We start from the raw sequence: 21603 nt of genomic DNA on the forward strand, positions 1-21603 counted from the left end.
ATTCGCTCACAGACAATACTGAGAGACTCATGTGCGCCATCAGCTCGGAGATGAAAGCATCTGATCGATAAAGCTCCTGCGGTGCGCAGTTCCTCCTCATGCTCGTCTCGTCACTGTATCACGCTGGGGTTTTACTTTTTACCCAAACGCCTGCAGGGAAACCCGGCGTCTCTGTCTCTTTACTGTGAGAAGCCGCAGATCAAACAGAGCGAATGAAAAGGGATAAAATATAATTCCTTTCAGGCAGCTGATAATCAAAGCGAGGATTCGGTTATGTTAATTCTGAGCTTGATGCTTTTCATGCCCTAGTTTGCCAGTGGCAACATGGATTCAGGCTGCAGAAATCTGAGAAATGTCAAGAGAAGCGTTCCAGCTGCAAAGCTTTTGACGCGTTTGTCATTTCTTCCGCAGACCTGAACAGTTTGAACACTCAAGTATTTTGGTTACTTTATTTTATTTATTGGCTTCCTATTCCCCAAGTGCACCAAAGCAAGTAGGCAGTGAAATAGTGCTTTCTCGACCCTATCTAGTGCACTAGATGTTCAAATAGCAAGTCATTCGGGATTCAATCAAGCAAAGAACTTCTTGAACTCCCTTCTCCGACTCTCACCTCAAGCTCTCTGTGCTTAAAGTCGATCTATCGGACGAGTAGCTTACAACCAGAAACAGGAGAAATGTTTACATCCCAATTAGCTAATCCTGTTTTTTATTAAAGCACCTAGAATCCAATAACATGATACAAAAAGAGTGTGATCATTTAAAAAGAAACTTCTTTATAATCAATATAATTGATGTTATTATCTAACAGTGCATACACTGGTATAATTTCTCATCTCATTATCTCTAGCCGCTTTATCCTGTTCTACAGGGTCGCAGGCAAGCTGGAGCCTATCCCAGCTGACTACGGGCGAAAGGCGGGGTACACCCTGGACAAGTCGCCAGGTCATCACAGGGCTGACACATAGACACAGACAACCATTCACACTCACATTCACACCTACGGTCAATTTAGAGTCACCAGTTAACCTAACCTGCATGTCTTTGGACTGTGGGGGAAACCGGAGCACCCGGAGGAAACCCACGCGGACATGGGGAGAACATGCAAACTCCACACAGAAAGGCCCTCGCCGGCCACTGGGCTCAAACCCGGACCTTCCTGCTGTGAGGCAACAGCGTTAACCACTACACCACCGTGCCGCCCCTGGTATAATTTGTTATAGTTATTTATTTTTCTACAAAACATCCTCGAAATCCTAATTGAAATACATGAATTGATTTAGAATTGAAATTCTTTGAAAGTGAATTTGAAAAAGGAATTGAAATTTGAATGTGAAATTATCTGAAAATGAAATAAATTTTTCATTTAAAAGAGCTTTTTTAAATTTTATTTCTTTTTCTGTTTTTTTTTCCTGTGTGTTTGTGTAGTTTGATGTTTATTTGAATGTTTTGTTCCACCGGTTGTGGTGTAGCTCCGGACCTAGTTTTGGGCGTTGGTTCCCTCCAGGTCTTGGTTCGCTGTGGGTGATGCCTGTGCTCCCAGCTATGGACTGCAGCGAGCTCGTTTCTCATTTTACATCGTGGTTGTCCAGCGCTCTGCGCTTTAACGCTTGGCGTGATGTTCCGAGCGATGTTGCTCGGTGGTGTCGCAGCGGCTGTGCAGGCGGTTTGGGACACACCAGCGCTCTGCGTGGCGGAGCTTCTCTGCTCGCTTTGTGGATCCATGGCGTGGTGTTCGAGCGATGTTGCTGACGGCGTCACGGCGGCGGTGCTGGAGATGTGGGACTTGTTTTCGTGCGCCTTTTGGTGGGACTGTGGCTGCTACACCATGGGAATTACATCCTGACCCCTACTTGGTGGACTTAATTATTTTTTCTTTCCTTGTCTATAATTGTAAAGCGTCCTTGGGTTTTTTGAAAGGCGCTATATAAATTTAACTTATTATTATTAAATTAGAATTGAAATCCCTGAACTGAATTAGAACTGAAATTCTTTGAAAGTGAACTGAAATAATCTGAAATCAATTAGAACTGAAATTTAATTGAAAATCCATGAACTGAATTAGAATTGAAATTAGTTGAAACTGAATTTGAAAATAATCATTTAGAATTGAAATTCTAATTGAAATCCATGAATTGAATTAGAATTAAAATTGAATTCGAAATTATTTGAAAATTAAATCAATTAGAATTTAAATTCTAATTTCAGAGCCTTTATTATTGGTGTGGTAGTTGATGTTCAATAAGGTGCGAGAGAGACTTCAATCGCGGCTCTTCAGGGTCTCACAAAAATGCTAAACATTTGACCTTTTTTGTAACCATTTTGGAATCGAAATGGGGAAATCGATAAGAACCAGGACCAATAACCAGAATCAGGGTATATAAAATTCGCTCAAATGATACTCAACCCTTTTACACACACACAAACAATACAAAGAGAATTCAGGACTGGGACTAAACAGCTGTGTGTCCATAAGAAAACCACTGGTTTCACTAACAAATCAGAAGAAAAGGCTTCAGTTTGCTCGGGAGCTTAAAGACTGGACTCTGGCGCAATGGGAAAAGGTCATGTGCTCTGATGAGTCCAGACTGACCCTATTCCTGAGTGATGGGCGTGTCAGGGTAAGAAGGGAAGCTCATGAAGCGACGCACCCATCATGCATAGTGTCCACTGTACACGTCTCTGGAGGCAGCGTTATGATCTGGGATTGATTCAGTTGGTCAGGTCGAGACTCAGCAACGTTATGGGGCAATAAAATGAAGGCAGCTGGCAACCTGAATGACCAGGTTATCATCGCATCAATGGATTTTTTTCTTCCCTGATGTCACGGGAATAAAATTAGGGCTCAGATTGTGAACGTGTGTTTCAGGGACCATGAAGAATCGTTTTCACATATGAATTAACCACCAGAGAGACCTGATCTTAACTCTACTGCAAGTCTTTGGGTTGCTGGAGAAGATTTACAGAGTGGTTCAACTCTCCAGTCGTCAAGACAAAAACTCGGCGAAAAATCAATGCAACTGAAAAAAGTGACAGCCTTAATAATTCACATCTCCATTTATTTAGAACGCAGATCGAATACACACTGAAATGCCTTCTAAATAAACGTTGGCCCTCTAGTGGAGACAACAGAATGCACTTTTCCGTCCTCATCCTCTCGTTTATTACCGTTTTTTCCGCACTATAAGGCGCACCTAAAAGCCCTCAATTTTCTCAAAAGCCGACAGTGCGCCTTATAATCTGATGCGCCTTATATATGGATCAATATTGGTTAATCACGGCTACCGTAGTCAGGGGGCGTCACCGTAGTAACAACGGTAGGAACGCGGTAACGGTCCCACACCATTTGTGTGTGTCAGAGATTTTATTTGAGGATATATATATATATACACAGACTGACTTTGTGTGTGTTTAAAGACCCCAAAATGGCTCCTTTGAAGAGAGACGCTTACGACGCAGAGTTCAAACTCAAGGCTATCAGTCACGCAGTAGAACAGGGGTGTCAAACCTGATCCATAAAGGGCCGTGTGGCTGCAGGTTTTCATTCCAGCCATGCAGCAGCACCCTGATTTGGCTTATTCAATCAACTGACACACCCACCCTTTAATCAAGGGTGGGTGTGGCTGCAAGTATTTGACTGTGTGAAGACAGTTCAGTTGATTGAATGAGCCAAGTCAGGTGTGCTGCTGCATGGCTGGAATGAAAACCTGCAGCCACAAGGCCCTTTATGGATCAGGTTTGACACCCCTGCAGTAGAACATGGGAATAGAATTCGGACACTGAAGAAGAAGAATTCGAGGGATTCGTGGATGAGGAATGAACTGATAAAGTGAAATGATAAAGTGAGCTTTACATGTTTCTTTTGTGTGTTCACAACTGAACAAGGTTGGTCATATTGTGAATATGAACGTTAACGTTTCAACAACGTTGAGTTATTGATTTATTGTTATTGCTTTGCACTATTTCGAGAGTTACTATATTGTGATTGCACTAACGTTTGATTTACCGTAACGGTATCGGTTTCTTTTACATGTTTACTGAATCGAGGAAAAGTTCCCCTCCACTACGTGATAAAAAAAAGTTGCACTACTTGTTATACCATGCTGTTGTTAAGAGATAATCTGTTTCGCGAATATACTACGTCACTGACGTTACCTCGGGGAAAACAATAAAACTGTTTATTCATTTTGGGAGTGAACGGAGTTGTCAGAACGCTGGTCTGTATTATATTAATAAAGTTTGACTGCTAACTTATCTGACTGTTTTGTTGACATTCCCTTTAGCGCAGCTCCATCTAGTGGATGCATAACGCAACCCCAGCCACTACTGTAGGTTCTATTCTATGCGCCTTATAATGCAGTGCGCTCTATATATGAAAATAGTTTTAAAATAGGCCATTCATTTAAGGTGCGCCTTATAATCCGATGCGCCTTATAGTGTGGAAAATACGGTACTTTTAAATGTAGGTGGATTGGCTTTTTTTTTTATTAAAGGAAATCTTCTGTTGTTTTGTGAGATTTCATTGCTGCTACTTTACTTACCTGAGATTTTAAATTGACAGGATAAACGGATATTGGACTTATTTATTTATTTCTCTTTTGTAGCAGCGAGAAAGTTCATTTAAGGGACATATTTTTGAGTGAAGTATTCAACTTTACTGTCTGTACTGTTAGTTAGCACAGGCCTAAAACAACCTCAGGCTAAATTTAAAAGCTGATTGCTAAATAAGAGCCATTGCATAATCGTGCAATTCATAATCCAAATAGTCGATTACTCATTTCAATAATCAACAGATTATTCGACTATCAAAACAGTCGTTAGTTGCAGCCCTATTAATTACATCAAGCCAGCACATGAGCGTCACCGTGACTTATTTTTTTTTCACTTGGAGTATCTATTTTAGTGATGTGTATCAGGATGCAAATGCAATTTCGCATAAGTGTTCGGAGACAAATTGCTTACCGCTGCTTTAATTTAAAATTTTTCAGTTAGCACATGACAAAAACCACCTCAAAATAAGTGCCATCATATAAGCATGCAATTCATAATCCAAATAGTTGGTTTGCTTCAATAATCAATAGATTATTCGACTATCAAAACATTATTAATTGCAGCCTTATTAATTACATCTAGCCAGCGCATTGCTTTTTTTTTAAGGGTTTGCCATACAAGTGTAAAATGATTTAGTGATTACAGATCACCAGAGCATCACTGTGACTTATTTTTTCATTCAGAGTATCCATTTTAGTGATGTGTAACAGGATGTAAATGCAGTTTAGCAGAAGTGTTTGGAGACAGATTGCTTACTGCTGCTTTAATTTCAATTTTTCAGGCAATCCAGCTCCTACGAAGCAGCCACATTTGATCATTACTGTCGGTATGTTGGCCTGAGAGACTTGGTGAGCTCAAAACTATCCAAAAAAACCCTGTTTAAGTCTGCAAAAGTTGGATTCCGGTTATTACTCACTTGAATTCAAGGTTCCCTTTAAAATCTAACTATTGCAGATAAATACTAAAACATTCCGTCTCTTTCCCCACACACCTCAGATCTATAGCTACATGATCGAAACTTACTTTGGCGTACAATTGTACACCGTTGTCGTACCTGAGATGCGGACGTGCAGGTTGTGTTTCAGCCTGAAGGAGCTCTGCAGCGGCTCGGACCGGGAGACGGCGAGCGCGGCGGCGTGAAGAGCCTCGTCGAATATGGGCAGCACCTGGCTGGGGAAGGCGTTGAAATACTCGCCCACCTCCATGTTGGCTTCAAATAAGGTCATAGCATTAACTACGAGCGAGTAATGAGCATCTTCATCGGGTTCCTGTAGGATCTGCAGGATGTCATTCCTGTGATGCTCCATCACATAGGTTTCAAACATCAGGCCTGTGAGAGCCGCCTGCTCCGAGTTCAGCCACATCTTCACCCTGGACAAGAACCGACGCTTCAGTCTTCAACCCATTAAATATTCCTGTAGTCTGATCCCTGACTGACCTTCCTTTATTAATTTTTAAATACAACCCCAAATCAGAAAGAAAGTTGGGACGGTATATTGAAATTAAAACTGAAAACAATGGTTTGTAAATAATCTCTGACCTGTATTGCACTCAGAACAATACAACAGCATATTATTTGATGTTTTACCTCGTGATTTTTTCTTTTTCAAAATAAACACATTTCAATTTTGGAGGTCCTCGACTCATCTCCGCTCTCCAAAGACTAGGCCTTTCCTGGATACTAATTTTGTACCAAATCATGCCGACAATCACCGGTTTCAAATCCAGAGGTGGACAAAGTACCCAACTTCATTACTTAAGTCAAAGTACAGATCTCGCTGGTCAAATGTTACTCCGATACAAGTGAAGGTTGTCCAGTCAAATTTTTACTTAAGTTAAAAGTACTTGCTTTTAATAATACTTAAGTATTAAAAGTACATTTTCTGTCAACGCATTGTTGTATTATTGCCACAATGCTTACAAAACCTAATGCCTCTGAAGCAACCAACTGGATTTACAAAATGAACGCATGCCGTGCCATCATGGTGGTTTAACCTTAAGCTAGCTAGTCAGTCAGTGAAGCTCCACCTGACATGCTAGCAAACTCTTTTCAAACTTGAAATCATATTGGGTAGCTAAGGTTACTTGAATTCTGTTCATTTGCCAAAACATTTCTGAAAGGACTTCAGATAAGTTAATGTTATTCATGTTAGTGTAACTCCGTTTTTACATGCTAACTAACAGTGCCCAAGTTAATGTTAACGTTAGCCGTGGACAAGGCTGTAGCAACTTGGCAGGCAAATCCGTAGAAAGTCATTTGACTAACCAGACTACGTTATCGCTAGCTCTAAAAGCACAGACAACCTCATTACAAACTTTCTCTTGGAATAAAATGTTTACATGCCTCAATATGCTTCCGCAGGTTGGACGAGTTTTTGTAGGCTGTGATGTGGTTCGTTTTAGGCAAACAAAGCAAACATTTAAAACGAAATAAAGCTTTATTCCTTTCAGAAAACTGAAACATGGGTTCTGGGTATGGCCATGACTCTTCTGGGCATTCTCCAGAAGAACCGCCTCCTTCCATTCTGTCATCAACTGATCGTGTTAAATAATGCTGCTGAGAAATCATTGAACTTGATTTTATAGTCTATGGACGTGACGTGACCCGAGTGATTTACTGACAGGCTGTCTCAGTGTCACCTGCGAAAAAAACAATCACGTTTTAGAAAAGAAAAAAAACATCCACTTTCAAAGCCGCTTCATAGTAACGAGGACCTTGATAGAAATGTAGTGGAGTGAAAAGCACGATATTTGTCTTTCAAATGTAGTGAAGTTAAAGTCATAGGTTTCCAAAAAAAAAAATACTCAAGTACAGATACTCAAAAAGTGTACTCAAGTAAATGTACTTCATTACTGTCCACCCCTGTTCAAATCACATCATTATTTAATTGTTTTACCTCATTACTAGCCCTAAAGTGCCCCATGCCAACTTTTTTGGACTGTGTTACAGGCCTGAAATACAGAAATGGATGTACAACCCCGATTCCAAAAAAGTTGGGACAAAGTACAAATTGTAAATAAAAACAGAATGCAATAATTTACAAATCTCAAAAACTGATATTGTACTCACAATAGAACATAGACAACATATCAAATGTCGAAAGTGAGACATTTTGAAATTTCATGCCAAATATTGGCTCATTTGAAATTTCATGACAGCAACACATCTCAAAAAAGTTGGGACAGGGGCAATAAGAGGCTGGAAAAGTTAAAGGTACAAAAAAGGAACAGCTGGAGGACCAAATTGCAACTCATTAGGTCAATTGGCAATAAGTCATTAACATGACTGGGTATAAAAAGAGCATCTTGGAGTGGCAGCGGCTCTCAGAAGTAAAGATGGGAAGAGGATCACCAATCCCCCTAATTCTGCGCCGACAAATAGTGGAGCAATATCAGAAAGGAGTTCGACAGTGTAAAATTGCAAAGAGTTTGAACATATCATCATCTACAGTGCATAATATCATCAAAAGATTCAGAGAATCTGGAAGAATCTCTGTGCGCAAGGGTCAAGGCCGGAAAAACATACTGGGTGCCCGTGATCTTCGGGCCCTTAGACGACACTGCATCACATACAGGCATGCTTCTGTATTGGAAATCACAAAATGGGCTCAGGAATATTTCCAGAGAACATTATCTGTGAACACAATTCACCGTGCCATCCGTCGTTGCCAGCTAAAACTCTATAGTTCAAAGAAGAAGCCGTATCTAAACATGATCCAGAAGCGCAGACGTCTTCTCTGGGCCAAGGCTCATTTAAAATGGACTGTGGCAAAGTGGAAAACTGTTCTGTGGTCAGACGAATCAAAATTTGAAGTTCTTTATGGAAATCAGGGACGCCGTGTCATTCGGACTAAAGAGGAGAAGGACGACCCAAGTTGTTATCAGCGCTCAGTTCAGAAGCCTGCATCTCCGATGGTATGGGGTTGCATTAGTGCGTGTGACATGGGCAGCTTACACATCTGGAAAGACACCATCAATGCTGAAAGGTATATCCGGGTTCTAGAGCAACATATGCTCCCATCCAGATGACGTCTCTTTCAGGGAAGACCTTGCATTTTCCAACATGACAATGCCAAACCACATACTGCATCAATTACAGCATCATGGCTGTGTAGAAGAAGGGTCCGGGTACTGAACTGGCCAGCCTGCAGTCCAGATCTTTCACCCATAGAAAACATTTGGCGCATCATAAAACGGAAGATACGACAAAAAAGACAGAAGACAGTTGAGCAACTAGAATCCTACATTAGACAAGAATGGGTTAACATTCCTATCCCTAAACTTGAGCAACTTGTCTCCTCAGTCCCCAGACGTTTACAGACTGTTGTAAAGAGAAAAGGGGATCTCTCACAGTGGGAAACATGGCCTTGTCCCAACTTTTTTGAGATGTGTTGTTGTCATGAAATTTAAAATCACCTAATTTTTCTCTTTAAATGATACATTTTCTCAGTTTAAACATTTGATATGTCATCTATGTTCTATTCTGAATAAAATATGGAATTTTGAAACTTCCACATCATTGCATTCCGTTTTTATTTACAATTTGTACTTTGTCCCAACTTTTTTGGAATCAGGTTTGTAGGTAAAGCTATGAAAACTCACCTCAAAGTCTCCTGCGAATCATAACGTCAAAAGTAGCTGACGGAAAATTTTGCTGAATACTTCATCAGAAACAGTGAGAGCTAGAAAACATCCCTATGGAAAAAAAGTAATCTGGTTGATATTCACAAGTAATACAGTCAGAAACCGATCAGAAGAGAGACAGAGAGCGAGCCTGACCGCTTTCCCGTGACTTAAAAAGCACCGGCAGTTTCCCGACGTCCTGCGAGCAGTGTGTGTACCCTGTTGTACCGACTTCAGCTTGGCGTTACTCCCAAAGTACTCAACAGATCTTAACGTGATGAATTTCTTTGGAAAGCAGAGATAAGCTTTTTAATGAGAGTATTCACGATAGAAAATGTTCAAGAGTTAAGCAACGACAGATTTGGAAACTTAGATGAGCGTCTGCATGCAGAGTTTTCACAGCACGGCCAGTGAGTGTCTGATATGCCGACTTTTACTCGTGTAACAGCAACTTTTATAGGCATGTTGGCAATATTGTGGGCGTAGTGATAAGGAAACATTGTGTATCGGCCCGATACGCTGAAAAGGCCTAGTTAGAACCCTGCAGTTAATTTGGACAAAACTGGGTTTAGATTTAAACTGAGTTTATCAGGAGACTGTGTTTACCCAAATAACCCTGAAACGTACACAATTTCCTGCAAGATATTTTTGAAGTCAAAAATGGAAAAAGTCATTCATTTTGCCCAAAATGTCCATTTTCCCTTGACACTTTGTGCATTACACTTTATATGTATTACATCAACTCTATGCAACTCTCACACTCACCTCAAACTGCGCCGAGTTGTTCAATGCATACCTGGTTTCTGAAACACTTCTTATCTATCAGAAAGTGACAGAAAGTAAAAAGTCACAGATCTTAAAGCATATACGCAAAACCATGGCCTCATTTTTCGTTTATAAATGCCTTGAGACCTCAAGAATGACATAGGAACAGTTTTAAGCATTAACAATAAAGCTAATATAGTAATTTTTATGATTAAAGTGATTCATATAGGTAGCGGTCTGAGTGAATGACCTTGACATCTGTGACGTCACAGCGGGAAGGCTATCGGTCTCATCGCCATTTCCGCTATACTAAAACACAGAGCTGACTGCAACTTTTGAGCTAATTTACTGCCATGGCATGTAGATGCGTTGCTGGCAGGTGCAGCAACACGACAGAAGGTGGATTTGTGTTGCATTCATGGCCCAAGAATGTTCAGACTAGGGCTTTGACTTCGAACTTCGATATTCGAATACAATTCGAATGTTGTGAAAAAAAAAGAGATGTTCGAACGAATATTAGGCAGCTCTAAATATTCGAACCTGTATATGGTATCATTAGGCATAATTCTTTTATTTTTGTGAATGTGGTTGTAAACGTTTTCAGTTCAGGTCGCAGGTTTTTTTTTTTTTTTTTAACGTCTGTGGAATTTATGTGAATCGCGAAGGTCATTGTCTTTTGTCTTATCTGGGCACCTGTAGACGTTAGCGTCAAGCTGGCACGCATTGAACAATGGAGTCAGATGCTAGCACGTTGGAGATTTGCACTCCGGAGAATTTAAAAAGTGATGTGTGGTGCTATTTTGGATTCGAAAAAAAAGATGGAGAATGCGATAAAAAAAAAGGTTACCTGTAAAATATGTGGAAACAAATTGGCCTATCAATCAACAACTTCAAACTTGAGGGCCCACTTGAAGACATTGCACGCGGGAGTGCTAGAAGGTGAGAGGGGGCTGCTAACGTAGCCCCTTTTTATTACTAACGCAGACTATGCGACACTGCGCAGTAATGCTTTCATGCGCTGTTATTTTTGTCAACTTGGGATAGTTGCTAAAATAAAAAATAAAAAAAAAACTATTAGCTTACTTGTGCAAGTAGCCTATAGGCCTAAATTAATTTAGCCTACACATGGTGGAATTTACGTACCATGAAGTTCATAAGTTAACGAAGTGAGCACGTAAAACTAATCTGTGATCTTATAACATATCGTGTCCGTGTTTGTTTGAATTGTGAATCAGAGACGCGAGCAGGAAGCAGTGACATGACAGCTGACACCGGTCTCATTCAAAACAAACATTCTCAAAAGCCAACACGAATGGGCTCGGAACGGCAGTGTTATAAACTCACAGATTAGGTGTAGGCCTAGCAGTACCTGCTCATTTTGTAAACGTTCCCCTTTGATTGTCAGTGAGGCTACAGTTTAGAGGCTTTCATCAGTACAAGCAACCAGGAAACCGAAGGAACAGCGTTTCACACAAAAAAGGCAACGGACAAACGACGAAGTTTGTGGATTATGTAACGTTAAGTGTCAGCCGGTATAATGCCAATTACTACGACACTGCACGTTTCATTAGTAGTGGTTGTAAAAACACGCCTGAATATTTCATATTTCCTGCACGTAATCTTATTGACATTGACTGAACACTGCCCCCTGGTGGACTGAATATCATTTAATTTTGATGCCGAGGTGTTAGTGAGGCATTTAAGAATAATATAATTAATAAAAAAGTTCGAATACTATTCGAATGTCTAGATTAATTTCCAAACGAACTTCAAATATGATTTTTGGGCCAAGGTCAAAGCCCTAGTTCAGACTGCAAAGATTTGGACGCATTTTGCGAGTTGTTCGTGGCACATTGGGCCACGAAGTGGTCTCTCCTCTGCTCTGCACATTTTACTGATAACTTGTACGAGACCTCTGATCTGTTGAGGAGCGTTGGCTATAAGCCCGTATTGAAAGATGGTGCAGTACCAACAATTAAAGGAAAAGAAAACTACAAGAAAAGGAAAGTAAGTTCAGTTGGACCAGTTCTCCCGGAGTACTCAGTATGGAGAAAATGGAGAACGGGTGGACCAGCCGTCAGATTTCTCCGCTGGATATGCTTGCCTCAGCAGCAATATCTCACCCTTACATGGAAGAAGCGAATGAACAAAGAACTGAAAGTCAGATTGTTTCAAAACAAATCGGCCACAAGCTCAGCCTTCAAGAAGCGAGAACACAGACGGGTAAGATGCGACTCTCGTTTGGTTACATAACAGCAGCAGCACTCGTCGTTTAACTGCATTTAGATTAATACATGTAACTTGTATTGTGTGTTTAAGTTACCGGTATAAGATTATTTAATTTGCTTCAGAACGTGATTGTCTCAGTTCATCTGATTATTTAATTAGCCTTTTACGTTTTATCAGTGAAAATGCATGCACGTCACGGGCGATTGCTCTAAGACAACGAGGGAGGCTCAGCCTCCTCTAAAAATGAGGAACATCGTGTAGGATGAATTGCGCTAGGCTTATGTTATAGCCGACCTTATAACATTGCTATTTCAGATCCAGAATCATAGAAATATATGTGCTCAACCCACTACAGTGTGAAATCATTCCGTTATAACTTTCCCCAGTTCGCCTAATGTGCGCGTGAGTTTTTCCCCCTTGTGACAGCCGATGCAGCCCAGCCTCAGTGGATTGCGAGCTATGTGCTTGTCAATCTCAAAATGCAAGACAATTATTGGACAAATACTGCGAAAACGCCCGCCCACGGAGTCTCACGGACTCCCAGCCTCAGTGGACTTCAATGGCATTTGGGAGCTATGCGCTTTTCAATCTCAAAATGCAAGACGGTTATTGGACAAATACTGCGAAAACGCCCGCCCACGGACTCCAAGCCTCACATGGGAGGGACATGGCAGTTTCCGCGAGGAGACTGGTGATTGGTGAAAGCGGCCGGATATTTTCTTTGATTGACAGCTCGTTTCAACTATAGACAGGCAGCACAGTGTTGCCAGATTGGGCGGTTTCCTGCCCAATTGGGCGGTTTTAAGTGCATTTTGGCGGGTTTTGAACATATTTTGGGCTGGATAACGTCAGCAATATCTGGCAACATCAGTTCAGTCCCATGCGGATTCGCAAGTGCTGTGGTGTATTGTAAGAGATCGGCTTACATTTCGATTTCATTCATTACATACGGTTTCTACCAGCTTTTTTAGTTTGTATATATTTTCATTGTAAATAAAGTGTAAATATAGTGTTGTCAAGTTTGCTATCTTAGTTCCAGAAATTTCGTTTATTTGAGTGACTGAACTTGAACTTGAGGGGGCTAGTCAGCTAGCAAGAAAGCTGCGCACGGATGCTGAGCATTGCTGATTTAATTTTGGCGAAGCCATTTGCCAGTCTTCCTTTCGAGGAAAAAATTAAAATTAAAGAGCAGGGTAGACCAACGTCTCAAACTGACTTGGTGAAAAAGGTAGGGAATAATACTCGTTCCTTTCAGCTCTCCTGGTACGAGAAAGTGAATTGGCTAACAGCAAGTGACCCACATCAACAACAGTAAATAGGCTACTTTAGTAATATGTCATGGATGGACCAAAAATATAGAATCTATTTAAAATGTTTATGCTGAGTATATTATATTGGAATATATGTTTTTCGGGATATGAATTAAACACCGCTACAATTTGGAAAACATTTTTAAACAAAAACACAGCCGAGGTCAATTTTTAAACAACATGCCACAATTTTAAACTATAAAATGTTAAAATATACCCCACCCAACACCACCATCATGTATATTGGACAGTAGGCTAATGGGCCAAAAGAACCTGTTATTTCACAGTTTGTGACCCTGCCAACAATCAGCCAGATCAGAGGCAAGAGTATGGGCAAAATTGATGTGTTTTTTCTTTTAAAATCTGGAAATATCGTAACCGACCAGCCTCCCCTGTTTGAAAGACTACCAGCCGCCACTGATGCACGTACATGTATGTTGCAGAAGTTATAACACCTATCCGGTTTTAATGAGAGTCACATGAGACCATCCGTTCAATTCCATCCAATTCTCTAGACGGCTTTGTTCTCTGACTTTATTTTGTAAGGTGGGGGCCTCCGTGGCCGGCGTGTTACAATCGGATTCACTTTCCGATGGTTCGAACTGATACGGTTCTACGTGTATAGCAATAGCATGTACACACACTCCAATTTCAGGACCATCACAGTCAGATGTACTACTATCTGAGGAATACTCCAATAAATCCGAATGAAGAGGCCGTTGCAACCACTCTCACCTGCCGAGTCTGGCTTTGGTCGATAGCTGTCAAAGGCCTCGGCCTTAAAACCGGTTACCGCTGTGACGTCACGCACTCAGGGCTGGCTGGCTCAGCGGGGCAGCTCGAATGCCAACTTTGTGGTCGATTTTAACTCTCAAAAATATTTCTTCATTCTCATTTATGCAGCATACAAGAGTCAAGGACGGAGATACTATCCACTCAGAAATGTATTTAAAAATAAAGGTTCTGCGTATCTGCTTTAAACCTGATACAGCTCCATCTTAAAGCAGCTACTGTCTTCCTCAGCGCATACTGTAGCTTCAACAAAGAACATCAGACCTTGGTTCGAGGCGTTTTAAATCATCAGACTTGCTTCGGAAGTCAGGGCTTGGAAGTACGTCATTTTCAAACTCTGTATTTGAGCTGCAAAATGTGGAAGGGGGGTGTGTGATGATGCGACCTATGAGCGCACCATCACGGCGTCTGCTATGGCAGCTGCCATTGAAAGCATGTACTGTCATTTCCCCCATTCAAACTTTCCTCGCACTGTTATGATTGTTCATGGACTTTACAAACTGTAGTACGTGAGTTTTAACCCTTTTACTGTGCATGGTGGTTTTGTTAGTTAACATGGGTCGACACATGTTCAGCGTAACAACCATTCACGCACATAGCATTAAAACACATTACATTCCTACACATCGACGCAAACATAAATAACTCAGAAACAACGTTTTGTTTCTTTATTGTGCCTAGTCATAATATCTAGCCTTAATGAGTGCAAACGAGTGTTTTTTAAGTGTTTAAAAACACCAACCAATGTTCATTTGGCATTTAAAAATTCCATGTCTTACCGGTGTCGCAGCGCTTCCTTGTTGTGGCAAAGGGTTGCGTGACGGTTCTGAGGACGTTTTTATTATTGGGCACGTTTACGTGTGCGCGTCCTCGCGGTGACAGTTAAACGTGTAAAATGTCTGAATGGTTGGTATTTGGGTATCTATATGTATATGTACTTGTGTATTATTTTTTTTTTTTGCAAGGCCTGAGAATATGTATTTCTTTATAGCGCTATTTTAAAATGTTTAAATTAATTATTATTGAGTGCCTAACTAAAACTCCCTGTTTTTTGGTTCAGGCAAGTGTATTGGCCAACTATAGGGAGGATACAGGTATCATTCATAATGGTGATGTGTTCAGTTGTTGGGAGAGCCAGGTAGAGACAAGACCTGTGTTTATATTGCTCTGTCCTACACTCAGCTGTGTGAGTACATTGACTTGAACTTTGCATTCTTGAGCCTTAGGCTAGTTTATCTTTTTTTTATGTTTATTTTGGCTCCACGTAGCCTGTTTATTTTCTGTATATTTGTAAATATTGTGCAGTTATATTTTTCTACATTTTCATTTTGGTTTAGTTTAGTTGGTTATTGGTCTCTGGCTCATTATCTTACCCGTGATGGCAAAAATAAAAGGCAAAAACGTCATCTCTTGCCTCCTGCCGTATCTGTGTGCCAACTCCTAAGACCCTCGACACTCTGATCCCTTAACAGGGGGGAATCATCGAAGCCTCCATGTTTGTCTTTTCTTCACAACAACCTATCGCTTTAACTATGAGTGATGCATATTTACCTCCTCAAAACAGCCTACTGTGTAGACAGTATTATAGATTTAGCAAGCACTTGTCTGGACAGTATAACTCTTCAAGGTAAAGTAGTACTACTCTGGCTCCCGTTGATGTTGTGAAACAAAGTAGCCGTTTTGATTTGAGATCACTTGCTGAACTCGGGGATGAGGAAACACGATTTCATCATGGCCGACAAATTTCCAGCCCCGGAACGTGGGATGCATCAGGACACCTCAGAATTTTTTGTATTTTCACAAGGACATAAACGATGATTGGTCGGGGTCACATTTGTGGTGTTGCCAGTCCCCCAACCAAGGGACGACAAAAACGTGTCACCATGATTGCTTAATCGGACATGATGACCATCATTAAAGACAAAAATATTGTGCGGTCTGATTCCGGTATGAGTCGTATTCAAAAACTCTGACTGACTGGCAGCGGCTGCTAAATTACAGGTACAGATTTATTTCGGCATGTTATGATTGATAACATTTTGTTTTTATGTTTTATTCATCTTCCATCCAATACTGCCACTTTTACAATGTTTTTATTTTCATTCATCACAATTCTTGTTTTTAGCACTATTAATGCATATTCACCTGTACAAAGCAATTACAGTGGTGCTTGAAAGTTTGTGAACCCTTTAGAATTTTCTATATTTCTGCATAAATATGACCAAAAACAATCAGATTTTCACACAAGTCCTAAAAGTAGATAAAGAGAACCCAGTTAAACAAATGAGACAAAAATATTATACTTGGTCATTTATTTATTGAGGAAAAGGATCCAATATTACATATCTGTGAGTGGCAAAAGTATGTGAACCTCTAGGATTAGCAGTTAATTTGAAGGTGAAATTAGAGTCAGGTGTTTTCAATCAATGGGACGCCAATCAGGTGTGAGTGGGCACCCTGTTTTATTTAAAGAACAGGGATCTATCAAATGGCCCTTTTCCACTACCCTTTTTCAGCTCACTTCAGCTCGCTTCAACCCGACACGGCTCGCGTTTCGACTACCAAAAACCAGCACGACTCAGCTCGCTTCAGCCCTGCTTAGCCCCTAAAACTCGCACCGTTTTGGAGTGGGGCTGAAGCGAGCCAAGCCGTGCCGAGTGAGGCTGGGGGCGTGAGCAGACACTCCCCTGTGCACTGATTGGTGAGGAGGAGTGTCCTCACATGCCCACACACGCCCCGCGAGCACGCTGGGATCTGTAAACACCGCAAACCCGGAAGAAGAATAATTACGAATTACGAGAATTTCTGAAGCCTTATGCGCCTCGCCTCATCTATACGCTCTTGCCAGTATCTGTTGGCGTTGTCGGTGACAACAAGCCACAGCACCAAGACCAGCAACACTAACGACACCATGTCCTCCATGTTTATTGTTTACTATCCGGGTCATGAGACTACCGCTTAAAAGCTCACTGAATCAGTGACATACAGAGCATCGTGGACGAGTTCGCGGAGCGCAAGGCTCGTCGTATGCCCTTCAAATAATGCGCGCAGTAGGCTATTGATGTTTTATTATGAGCCATGTACAGTATGTCGCCTAATGTTTTTTTGTTTCTGAGTTACATGTTCGTTTGAAGGACTTAATGGACAAAATAACATAGTTGCACCCGGTAGTGTTGAAATTGGTAAACACAGTGCATTCAGTGAGGTTTGCACCGCCCTCCTTTTATTTCTGACTCTTCCTGTCACCGTTGCAACCTCTGAGTGCTCATTCGTATGCCCTTCAAATAATGTGCGCAGTATAGGCTATTGATGTTTTATTATGAGCCATGTACAGTATCCTAATGTTTTTTGTTTCTGAGTTACATGTTCGTTTGAAGGACTTGATGTACTAAATAACATAGTTGCACCCGGTAGTGTTGAAATTGGTAAACACCGCAGTTGCGGACATTTTGTAGCCTAAAATGATGTTATGATAAGCTTTAATAAAGGGCCCGGTCATTTGCCCCGCCCCCGGCCCGGCTCTGACTTGTTCCGCCACTGTCACTGATGTCACTGTTTGCGCTGCTTAACGACATCACGTGACGTCCACCCACTTTCGCTAACTCCACCCAATGTGTCCACCCACTTCCAGCCAGCACGGTTCAGCGCGGTTGTAGTCGAAATGCAACTCCAACAGCCCCGCTCAGCTCGACTCAGCCCAACTCGGCACGGCTCAGCCGCGTTTGTAGTGGAAAAGTGGCAAAAGTCTGATCTTCACAACACATGTTTGTGGAAGTGTATCATGGCACGAACAAAGGAGATTTCTGAGGACCTCAGAAAAAGCGTTGCTGATGCTCATCGGGCTGGAAAAGGTTACAAAACCATCTCTAAAGAGTTTGGACTCCACCAATCCACAGTCAGACAGATTGTGTACAAATGGAGGAAATTCAAGACCATTGTCCCCCCCCCAGGAGTGGTCGACCAACAAAGATCACTCCAAGAGCAAGGCGTGTAATAGTCGGCAAGGTCACAAAGGACCCCAGGGTAACTTCTAAGCAACTGAAGGCCTCTCTCACATTGGCTAATGTTCATGAGTCCACCATCAGGAGAACACTGAACAACAATGGTGTGCATGGCAGGGTTGCAAGGAGAAAGCCACTGCTCTCCAAAAAGAACATTGCTGCTCGTCTGCAGTTTGAAGCATTATGTTTGGAGAAAGGAAAACACTGCATTCCAGCATAAGAACCTTATCCCATCTGTGAAACATGGTGGTGATAGTATCATGGTTTGGGCCTGTTTTGCTGCATCTGGGCCAGGACAGCTTGCCATCACTGATGGAACAATGAATTCTGAATTATACCAGTGAATTCTAAAGGAAAATGTCAGACATCTGTCCATGAACTGAACCTTAAGAGAAGGTGGGTCATGCAGCAAGACAACGACCCTAAGCACACAAGTCATTCTACCAAAGAATGGTTAAAGAAGAATAAAGTTAATGTTTTGGAACGGCCAAGTCAAAGTCCTGACCTTAATCCAATGGAAATGTTGTGGAAGGACCTGAAGCGAGCAGTTCATGTGAGGAAACCCACCAACATTCCAGAGTTGAAGCTGTTCTGTACGGAGGAATGGGCTAAAATTCCTCCAAGCCAGTGTGCAGGACTGATCAACAGTTACCGGAAACATTTAGTTGCAGTTATTGCTGCACAAGGGGGGTCACACCAGATACTGAAAGCAAAGGTTCACATACTTTTGCCACTCACAGATATGCAATATTGGATCATTTTCCTCAATAAATAAATGACCAAGTATAATATTTTTGTCTCATTTGTTTAACTGGGTTCTCTTTATCTACTTTTAGGACTTGTGTGAAAATCTGATGATATTTTAGGTCATATTTATGCAGAAATATAGAAAATTCTCAAGGGCTCACAAACTTTCAAGCACCACTGTACATACGGTAGGTTTTTTTAAATTGTTACATTTTTATATTGTATTGTTGGTTTGTTTTGGGGATTTTTTAAAAATTCCATTTTATGTTGTACAGTGTGTTTTTCTTTTTGCACGTCTGATAACTTGCTGCTGTAGCATAATATCCCAGCTTGGGATCAATAAAGTAAACCAATCCATCTATAAATGCATCCCTTGTGCGGCAGGGTGGTGCAATGATTAGCACTGTCGCCTCACGGTAAGAAGGTTCCAGGTTCGAACCTCTCAGCTGACAGGGGCCTTTCTGTGTGGAGTTTGCATGTTCTCCCTGTGTCCATGTTGGTTTCCTCCGGGATCTCCAGTTTCTTCCCACAGTTCAAAGTCATGCAGATTAGATAAACTACCCAGCCAGTGGGACTGTACATACATAGTACCGGTCCAAAGCCCAGATAGACTGGGGAGGGTTGTGTCAGGAAAGGTATCTGTAAAACCTATGCCAAATCAAATATGCAGAGCCACTGTGACCCCTAACAGGAGCAGCTGAAAGAAGAAAATGACGTAAAAACACATCCTTTATGAACTCCTCCCATTTTATGAGCAAACCTGTACAGGTAGTCGTCGACTTACGACCTATGCAACTTATGACCGATCGACTTTACGACCGTCTGGTTATGAATGGCAAGTGTTTCCCAGCTGAGCTAGCTAACCGTACGACAGTTTCCGCCCCAGCTCCTGGCAGCGCCTCTCGCCGCGTACAACAGTTTCCGCCCCAGCTCCTGGTTTATGAAACGAGCAAATGCTCCCGCCAGCCCGAGCGCTGCAACAGCTGATGATGACGTAGACGACCCACAGCCAAGCACCAGTGATGCCAGCGGTCACTAAGTCTTGTATTTTGCTATGTTTTACATTTGTATTTTATGTTTCAAACACTTTCTACAGAGGCACCATCGAGAACATTCTGACCAGCTGCATCACCGTGTGGTACGGCGCCTGCACCGTGTCCTGCTGCAAGTCTCTGCAGCGCATCATGAGAGCAGCTGAGAGGATCATTGGTGTCTCTCTCCCTCCTCTAATGGATATTTATAACTCCCGCCTCACCCGCAAAGCCATCAGGATTGCAGGTGACCCCACCCACCCATCCATCCATCTCACAGCCTCTTCAGCCTGCTGCCGTCGGGGAGGAGACTGCGGAGTCTCCGGGCCAAAACCAGCAGGCTCAAGAACAGTTTCTTTCACCAGGCGGTCAGGAGGCTCAACTCCCTCCCTGTTCTGCCCCCTGCCACAGATTCTGCCCGCACACCCCCCTGCCCTCCCTTCAGCATCTGATATGTCATCCTCACAGTCCCCCACCCCCCCCAAACACACACATCATTCATTAACACACTGAACTCAGGGACCGCACATCTCACTTTACCTCGCTCATTGGCACTATTCCGCACTACCTCACCTTAACAACTACTAGTTTGTTTATACTGCTTATTTCATGTTTACCTGCTATACCTCAAGTGCCCTTGACTGTTTATTTATTTGCACCAATTTACATGTGTGTGTATATACATGTATGCATATATGAGTGCTTAGTCTACGTCTAGTTCTTATCTAGAGTGTTTATACTGTTTATATTGTTTGTTTTTTCAATTATTCTATTTTAATTTATTGCATTGCGTGTTTGCACCATGGGTCAGAGAGGACTGAAATTTCATCTGTGCTGTATGTCGAGCATGTATAGCATATTTGACAATAAAGTTGACTTGACTAAAATGTTTTCTATTTTTCACACCTGTATTTCGTATTTTTTTGTTCTGCACATATTAAACGAGTTGTACTGTACGCAGTGTTTGACTTAAAGTGCTGATGACACGAACATGACTCTATGCAATTTCTTAAATAAACTATACAACATGGCAAACATGTTAGATTTCTGTTATAATTACGTGAAAAGAAGCTGTTGTTACGCGAATATCTCATCTCATTATCTCTAGCCGCTTTATCCTGTCCTACAGGGTCGCAGGCAAGCTGGAGCCTATCCAACTTTTAATTGCACAGCGCAAGAAAACTGGGTCCGTGGCTCGCGGCCATGTTGTGACGTCAGCGGGAGAACACACTGCGGTTCACTGGCTGTTCTACTCAATGGAAATGGCGCATGAAAACGCCGGTGAACTCTCTAGTGCTAGCTCTTCCTCTTCTGGGAGTCTAGAATTGTGTTGATCTCTTCCGAATAGAATCTATGATAGTCTACCCTCTTTACCCTTTGCCTCTCGTTGCTAGGCGGCAGTTACATGAAAGCCGCAAGCTTTCACAAGCAAATACATGACTGATATCACGCCGACTTTATGATTACATTTATGATTATCATGTAGAATCTATAGCTCTACGTACCTTTATCTTATGTCGTTTCACAACACATGTTCTGACAGGAGGACTGTCTTTG

General features: G+C 41.8%; 1 protein-coding gene across 6 annotated transcripts in view; it reads right to left on the minus strand.

The window, feature by feature from the left end:
- Window positions 1–21603, minus strand: part of mcm9 (minichromosome maintenance 9 homologous recombination repair factor) — a 92178-nt gene that overhangs the window by 68639 nt on the left and 1936 nt on the right. For 3 of the 6 annotated variants that reach the window (XR_009654286.1, XM_060916419.1, XM_060916424.1), the window contains exons 2-3: window positions 9937–9990; window positions 5603–5919 (exon numbers count right to left, since the gene is read on the minus strand). The exons of 1 other annotated variant lie outside the window; for it this stretch is intronic. Coding sequence is in view for 4 of the 5 variants with exons in the window: in XM_060916419.1 (XP_060772402.1) it covers window positions 5603–5912 (310 nt within the window). In the remaining variant the exon portion in view is untranslated. Of the gene's footprint in view, window positions 1–5602; window positions 5920–9150; window positions 9244–9327; window positions 9346–9936; window positions 9991–21603 lie in introns of those variants that run through there. 2 more of the 6 variants (XM_060916420.1, XM_060916422.1) reach the window with 2 other exon arrangements.

Source organism: Neoarius graeffei, chromosome 3, assembly GCF_027579695.1.
Source record: "Neoarius graeffei isolate fNeoGra1 chromosome 3, fNeoGra1.pri, whole genome shotgun sequence".
NCBI lineage: Eukaryota > Metazoa > Chordata > Actinopteri > Siluriformes > Ariidae > Neoarius > Neoarius graeffei.